The sequence below is a fragment of the Arachis ipaensis genome, chromosome B09, assembly GCF_000816755.2.
Source record: "Arachis ipaensis cultivar K30076 chromosome B09, Araip1.1, whole genome shotgun sequence".
NCBI lineage: Eukaryota > Viridiplantae > Streptophyta > Magnoliopsida > Fabales > Fabaceae > Arachis > Arachis ipaensis.
This window is the reverse complement of record NC_029793.2, coordinates 70,118,158-70,126,750: the sequence shown is the minus strand read 5'-3', so window position 1 is coordinate 70,126,750 and position 8,593 is coordinate 70,118,158. Positions and strand designations below refer to the sequence as shown.

General features: G+C 37.9%; 1 protein-coding gene across 1 annotated transcript in view; it reads left to right on the top strand.

The window, feature by feature from the left end:
* LOC107618657 (light-inducible protein CPRF2) overlaps positions 6,911-8,593 on the top strand; it is a 4,541-nt gene continuing 2,858 nt past the window's right edge. Inside the window, exons 1-2 of the mRNA XM_016320778.2 lie at positions 6,911-7,520; positions 8,247-8,340. Of these exons, the coding sequence (XP_016176264.1) occupies positions 6,915-7,520; positions 8,247-8,340 (700 nt within the window). The 5' untranslated portion in view covers positions 6,911-6,914. The remainder of the gene's footprint in view (positions 7,521-8,246; positions 8,341-8,593) is intronic.

The following is an 8,593-nucleotide window of genomic DNA, read 5'->3' as shown; positions in this document are numbered from 1 at the left end:
AATAAAATAATATATTAATATTTTATTATTAAAATAATAATATTTTATTTAACTTTCAAAAATTGCATTTTGACCCCCGGACTTCTTGGAAATTGCACTTTGACCCCTATAACTTTTAATATTTGTACTTTAGCCCCTCAACTTTTGATTAATTAATTTTCAACCCCAAAATTTTTAATAATTGCATTTTGACCCCAAAACTCCTTGAATACACGTTTTCATGTTTTTCCAAAAACCAAAAACATAAGAATGCCGGTATTATCCGTTACCGGTAGATTTCAAGCTCAGTTATTATATTACTAAACATAGATCAACATTAATCACAGTAGAGAAGATAATAATATAATATTCTGAATAAAATAATAATATATGAATATTATATTAATATAATTTTTTTCTCGAAATTCGTAACCGGCTCGTCACATAGAGACTAACCACAGAAATCAGAATTTTGAAATTCGGGCCCAAAGTGGCTCAAAAACGTAACTCTTCGCGACGTGCCTACTTAGATTAGGAGAGGTGTCATGTTCAATCAAGCTGAGTCAGCAGCTTGATGACGCAGCACCTGTGTAGTGGAGGTGCTTATATGCATAGAAATTCCTAAAAATTCTGTAAAAATTCCGTTTGATCCCGAAAAAGCGCCGTTTCTTCGGGGCTAGGCCGTTACATGTGAGCCTCAGATTCCCATGGTTCCTCATGAGGGAACTCCTTGGAGGCCAGTGGACGTCTAGTGAGGTCTTCTTCAGTGGAGATCACTGCCTCTTCCTCCTCTCCAAGTTCGACCGTGTGGGTTATGTTGATGGCCTTGCACTCTCCTTTTGGATTCTCTTCTGTATTGCTTGGAAGAGTACTAGGAGGGAGTTCAGTAACTTTCTTACTCAGCTGACCTACTTGTGCCTCCAAATTTCTGATGGAGGACCTTGTTTCAGTCATGAAATTCTGAGTGGTTTTAATTAGATCAGAGACTACAGTTGCTAAGTCAGAGTGGCTTTGCTTAGAATTCTCTATCTGTTGCTGAGAAGATGATGGAAAAGGCTTGCTTTTGCTAAACCTGTTTCTTCCACCATTACTGTTGTTGAAACCTTGTTGAGGTCTCTGTTGATCCTTCCATAAGAGATTTGGATGATTTCTCCATGAAGGATTATAGGTGTTTCCATAGGGTTCTCCCATGTAATTCACCTCTTCCATTGCAGGGTTCTCAGGGTCATAAGCTTCTTCTTCAGAGGAAGCTTCCTTAGTACTGACTGATGCAGCTTGTATTCCAGACAGACTCTGAGAAATCATATTGACTTGCTGAGTCAATATTTTGTTCTGAGCCAATATGTCATTCAGAGTATCAATCTCAAGAACTCCCATTATTGAAGTGTACATGAATTGGTTATTTGCAACCATTTTAATGAGTTCCTGAGCTTCTGCAGGCGTCTTTTTCAGATGAAGAGATCCTCCAGCAGAGCTGTCCAATGACATTTTGGACAGTTCAGACAACCCATCATAGAAGATACCTATGATGCTCCATTCTGAAAGCATGTCAGAAGGACACCTTCTGATCAATTGCTTGTATCTTTCCATGCTTCATAGAGGGATTCACCTTCCTTCTGTCTGAAGATTTGGACTTCCACTCTAAGCTTGCTCAATTTTTGAGGTGGAAAGAACTTTGCCAAGAAGGCATTAACTAGTTTTTCCCAAGAGTTCAGGCTTTCTTTAGGTTGTGAATCCAACCATGTTCTAGCTCTGTCTCTTACAGCAAAAGGAAAAAGCATAAGCTTGTAGACCTCGGGATCAACCGCATTAGTCTTGACAGTGTCACAGATTTGCAAGAATTCAGCTAAGAACTGATGAGGATCTTCCAATGGAAGTCCATGAAACTTGCCATTCTATTGCATTAGAGAAACTAATTGAGGCTTAAGCTCAAAATTGTTTGCTCCAATAGCAGGGATTGAGATGCTTCTCCCATAGAAGTCATGAGTAGGTGCAGTAAAGTCACCAAGCACCTTCCTTGCATTGTTGGTGTTTTCGGCTGCCATGGCTTCTTCTTGTTTGAAAATTTCTGTTAGGTCTTCTCCAGAGAGTTGTACTTTAGCTTCTCTTAGCTTTCTCTTCAAGGTCCTTTCAGGTTCAGGATCAGCCTCAACAAGAATGTCTTTGTCCTTACTCCTGCTCATATGAAAGAGAGAAGAAGAAAGTATGGAATCCTCTATGTCACAGTATAGAGATTCCTTGAGGTGTCAGAGGAAAAGAAAAATAGAAAGAGGAGGTAGAAAGAGAAGAATTCAAACTTATCAAGAGGGATAGAGTTCGAATTGTTGATAGTGGAGGAGTGTTAGTCCTTAAATAGAAGGATGTGAGAAGAGGGAAAGAATTTTCAAAATTAAAGTAAAAGATTTTGAAATAATTAAAAGAAATTTTGAAAATTTGGTAAAGGTTTTTCGAAAATTAAGATTGGGAAAGAAATTAAGTTATTTTTGAAAAAAATTTTGAAATTAGAAATAAAAAAGATATGGAGAAAGTTTTAAAATTAAAGTTGATTACTTGACTAACAAGAAATTAGAAGATATGATTCTAGAATTAAAACTTTTGATCCTTTCTTAATAGGCAAGTAACAACTAGAAAATTTTGAATTAAATTATTAATTGTAGCAAGGATTTTCGAAAATAGTAATAAATAAAAAATTGAAAAGAAATTGTTTTTGAAAAGATATAATTGAAAAGATATGATTTGAAAAAGATTTGATTTTGAAAAATTATGAAGATTTGAAAAAAAATTGAATTAAAAACAAAATCTTCCCTCTAGTGTCCTCCTGGCGTTAAACGCCCAGAATGGCATCCATTCTGGCGTTTAACGCCCAAAATGCTACCTTTTTGGGTGTTTAACGCCCAGCCAGGTACCCTGGATGGCGTTTAAACGCCAGTTTTCCTTCTTCACTGGGCGTTTTGAACGCCCAGCTTTTTCTGTGTAATTCCTCTGCTGAATGTTCTGAATCTTCAATTTTCTGTGTTATTGACTTGAAAAGACACAATCTTAAATTTTTTTTTGAATTTTTAATGATGAGAAACAATAGAAATGCAACTAAGATCAAATAAACAATGCATGCAAGACACCAAACTTAGAAGTTTGTATACTAAGGACAATAACAATTTGAAAATGCATGTAAGAAACAACAAAAGACACAGAATAAGAGAAATTAAAGATCAGAGCACTGAAATCATCAAGAACAACTTGAAGATCAATGAAGAACATAATGCATATATTCAAAAAATGCAAGAATAAAGACATGCAATTGACACCAAACTTAAAAATTGATATTAGACTCAAACAAGAAACATAAAATATTTTTTATTTTTATGGTTTTATAAATTTTTTTGTGATTTTTCGAAAATTGAGTGGAAAAGAAAATAAAGGGGTTCAAAATTTTTAATAAGAGTTCCAGGAATCATTGCAATGCTAGTCTAAGACTCCGGTCCAGGAATTAGACATGGCTTACTAGCCAGCCAAGCTTTCAATGAAAGCTTCGGTCCAAAACACTAGACATGGACAATGGCCAGCCAAGCTTTAGCAGATCATTGCTAACAACAGCAAAATTGATAGAAATCAACAAGCTCTTGTGATGATAAGTTGAAACCTCGGTCCAATAAGATTAGACATGGCTTCACAGTCAGCCAGACTTCAACAGATCATCATGAAACTCTAGAATTCATTCTTAAAAACTCTGAAGAACAAAATAGAAAAAAAATTTTGTATTAAAAAAATTTTTCAAAAATAAAAAGTAAAATTACCTAATCTAAGCAACAAGATGAACCGTCAGTTGTCCAAACTCGAACAATCTCCGGCAACGGCGCCAAAAACTTGGTGCACGAAATTGTGATCATCAATGGTGCCAACAACTTGGTACGCACAATTGTAATCTCAACTCTTTATCATAACTCCGCACAACTAACCAGCAAGTGCACTAGGTCGTCCAAGTAATAAACTTACGCGAGTAAGGGTCGATCCCATGGAGATTGTCGGCTTGAAGCAAGCTATGGTAATCTTGTAAATCTTAGTCAGGCGGATTCAAATGATTATGGAGGATTGATAATTAAAAGATGAATAAAACATAAAATAAAGATAGAGATACTTATGTAATTCATTGGTGAGAATTTCAGATAAGCGTATGAAGATGCTTTGTTCCTCCTGAGCCTCTGCTTTCCCATTGCCTTCTTCCAATCATTCATACTCCCTTCCATGGCAAGCTTTATGTTGGGCATCACCGTTGTCAATGGCTACTTCCCGTCCTCTCAGTGAAAATGTTCTACGCACGCTGTCACCGCACGGCTAATTATCTATCGGTTCTCGATCATGTTGGAATAGGATCCATTGATCTTTTTGCGTCTGTCACACGCCCAACAATCGCGAGTTTGAAGCTCGTCACAGTCATCCCTTCCCAGATCCTACTCGGAATACCATAGACAAGGTTTAGACTTTCCGGATCTCAAGAATGACCACCAATAATTCTAGCCTATACCACGAAGGTTCTAATCTTAGATTAGAAACCCAAGAGATACACATTCAACCTTGTTTGCATGTAAAACGGAAGTGGTTGTCAGGCACGCGTTCATAGGTGAGAATAGTGATGAGTGTCACATAATCATCACATTCATCATGTTCTTGTGTGCAAATGAATATCTTAGAGAAGAAGTAGGCGTGAATTGAATAGAAAAACAGTAGTACTTTGCATTAATTCATGAAGAACAGTAGAGCTCCACACCTTAATCTATGGTGTGTAAAAACTCCACCGTTGAAAATACAAAAGTGATAATGGTGGTCATTGACTTCGGCCCCAGAGAGGGAACCCGAAGAACCAAGATGAAAATACAATAGTAAAATGTCCTATTTATAGAGAACTAGTAGCCTAGGATTTACAGAAATAAGTAATTAATGCAGAAATCTTCTTCCGGGCCCACTTAGTGTGTGCTTGGGCTGAGCATTGAAGCTTTCACATGTAGAGACTTTTCTTGGAGTTAAACACCAGCTTTTTTGCCAGTTTGGGCGTTTAACTCCAGCTTTTGTGCCAGTTCTGGCGTTTTGACGTCAGAATTCTTAAGCTGACTTGGAACGCCAGTTTGAGCCATCAAATCTTGGGCAAAGTATGGACTATTATATCTTGCTGGAAAGCCCAAGATGTCTACTTTCCAACGCAATTGAGAGCGCTCCAATTGGGCTTTTGTAGCTCCAGAAAATCTACTTTGAGTGCAGGGAGGTCAGAATCCAACAACATCTGCAGTCCTTTTTCAGCCTCTGAATCAGATTTTTTGCTCAAGTCCCTCAATTTCAGCCAGAAAATACCTGAAATCACAGAAAAACACACAAACTCATAGTAAAGTCCAGAAATGTGATTTTTAAATAAAAACATAATAAAAACATACTAAAAACATACTAAAAATAATGCCAAAAAGCGTATAAATTATCCGCTCATCAACCAGCCACTTCAATTTTCAAACCATTGCCAATTAACTGTTTACGCTCTATTTTCTTTGATGCTTTTTATTGTTACCTCTGTCAGTTACATCTTTGACTAAGTATGCCCAATAACAGTGTATCAATTACAAACTTATTTGAATAATTCTAATTGAAAATTAAAACACCTTGACATAAGTCGATAACCAAATCAACTCCGCTAGGTAATCAACAAGGGATGTAGCTAACTTCAGCCAACTCCTATTTGTGCTGCATCCCAAGGCCCATGAAGAAACAACATCCATAATATACAAAAAATTCAAATTATATATAAAATCCAAATTACATGGGAAAAAAATCCAAATCACATCGAAAAAAAATTCAAATCACATTAATTTCATTCTCAAAGGGTTGTGAATGTTTCTTTCTTTGTAATTAGATGTTTCTTTTTTTGTAAAAGAAACATCCACATACTAAATCCCAATACATTTTCTACTAAGGGACAAAAAGAATCCACAATATACCAAAAATATATCTAAATTATATAAAAAAAATCCAAATTACATTAAAAAGTATCCAAATCAGATCGAAAAAAATCCAAATCACATCGAAAGGAGGAGGAGGAGGACGTCGCAATGCGATGGAGGACGGCAAGGCGAGGGAGGACGCGAGGGCGGGGGCGCGACGTGATGGAGGATAACGACGCGAAAGAGGAACGACAGCGACGGAGGGTGCGTCGTCCGCGATAGAGGGGTGCGACGTGAAGGGGCACAATTGCGTCACAGGCGCAAAACTCCCTACAGCGACGCGAGGCGGGGGCGCGACGTAATAGAGGACGACGTGGTGAGGGAGGAACGACAGCGGTGGAGGGCGCGTCCGCGATGGAGGAGTGTTATGCGAGGGGACACGATCACGTCACTCACGCAAAACAACCTACAGTGGCGACGTGGAAATGCAGGCGCAACTTGCTCGAGAACTCCCTCCAACGGCTACCAGCACGGCGCAATGCGGAAGCGAAGATTCAACGGTGGTAAAGAGTCTGCGTGATGGGAGGTTGACGTGAAGAGAGATCTCCTTTGTTTAGAGGAGCTTACGTTGTCTAATTCTAATTATTCAAATATGATTAATCTTAATTGTTTAAAATATGATTTTTTTAAAAAATTAAAATTAATTTTTAAAGAAATGGTTTAAGTTGGCTAATGATTGTGTTGGTCCTCTACATTTTCTCGTTTCAAATATGACCGGGGAATTAATTTAAATTTATTTTCTTGATAAATTATTTTTTTTTTTCGGATAATATTTCTTTTGCCTAACATACCTATTGCGAGATATCACGGGGAAAAAATGTTACTCTTAAGGTTAATTCATAAAAGAGGAAATACCGAAATAGGATAATATTCAAATTACTCCGAAATAGTGTTGAAATTCAACGTTCCAAGTTCCACGTTCCAAGTTGGAAGTGTTGTGTTGTGGTGGGCTATATGACCGATATACCCCTGCGGGATCTCTCTCTCTCTCTCTCTCTCTCTCTCTCTAGCTGGCCTTCGCAGAAACAGAAACAAAAACACCAACGAACAATACTCGCACACAGAAACCAATCCCAAAACTTAAAAGGACAGAGACAAAACATCGTGATCACCAATAGCATTTGGATTTCCATGGATAGGGTCTTCTCAGTGGACGAAATCCCTGACCACTTCTGGTCCTCCATCCCCTACGACACCAACCACCACCACCCGCCTCCTTCCAACTCCAACTCCCACATCAACCGCAGCCCTTCCGAGTGGGCCTTCCAGCGGTTCCTCCAAGAAGCTGCTCCTCCCTCTCCCCCTCACCAAAACGACGCCGTTTTCTTCATCCACGACGACGATCATACTCATCCCCACGTCACCAAGCCCGATCCGAACGACACCCTTCCTGTTCCCAAGAACGACGCCGTTTTGACCAATGCCTCTCCTCCTCCCCCTCCTCCTCCTCCTCGTACAAAAACAGGGGCTTCATCTTCCCTTGGCGTTGATTCCGATGACTACCAGGCTCTCCTTAAGAACAAGCTCAATCTTGCATGTGCCGCTGTCGCCATGACTAGGGTAATTAATTAGTTAGTTTATTTATTTCCCCTTCCCTGATTAATTGGAAATGTGTGTTCTCAGGATAATTCTGGAACTGAAAGATTGAAAAGATTGAGTCTTTGTTGTTGCATGGTTTGGATTTTGATTTGGATCTGAGTTCGGTATTCATCTTTGTTTGTGCTTGCTTATCATTATTTTTGTTTTTATTTTATTTTGTTTTATTCGATTAAGTAGAAGCTTAGAGTTTGGACCTTTATTTAGTTTTAAATGGCTTGTTTTTTAGGGCACGGTTGATGTTAAAGTAGTGTATCTGGAAACTTACTTTCTATTTATTACAGAAATTTGTGCGCATTATCGGTTCTGATTCTTCTGAAAAAGGTTATTTTCTCCTGAGAACTGAAAAAAAAAAAAAGTGGACATGCGGTTAGGGCTATTCATCTTTGCTTTTGAGTGCGATTCTCGTTGTCATGCATTACACCTGTATGAATATAATTGAAATTGAAAAAAGAAAAGAAAAGAAAAGAACATGACTTCTTTGTTAGAAGCTTGTGTTGTTATATAGATGAACATGTTTTCTTTGTAGAATCTTTCGTTCTTAGTTGCAAAAAGTACTTTTGAACCTCCTGGAGATGTTGGTAGGCAGTAACTATTTGCTGCTGTGTTCCCAAAAGCAAGAAGTTTGAACATAACATGCTGGTAAAAATGACATCTTCTAAAATGTTTTTTTCCTGCTCATTGCAACAGGCAGCATCTCTATCCAAGTCTCAAGATCCAGCCACTTTTGCTGATAGTGGATCGTCTAATACCTCTCAAGTTGGACCTCAGCCTTCTATAAAAGGTTTGAATCATAAATGCTTGTGGATCTGTTTATTTAAACATACATCCATGATAATTGATAAAAGAGAAGATTCAGTGAACAAAGTAGATCACATTTATGAATAATGCCTGATTATATTTGTATTGCCTCAGTAACTAGTTAAGTATTGAATGCAAAATAGATTGGTGACTAATAGAAACATATGGGGTTGAATGCATTAGCTGTGTCTTCAATTTTGTTTTAGTCAATAGCTAATTTCTTGAACAGCTTTAGA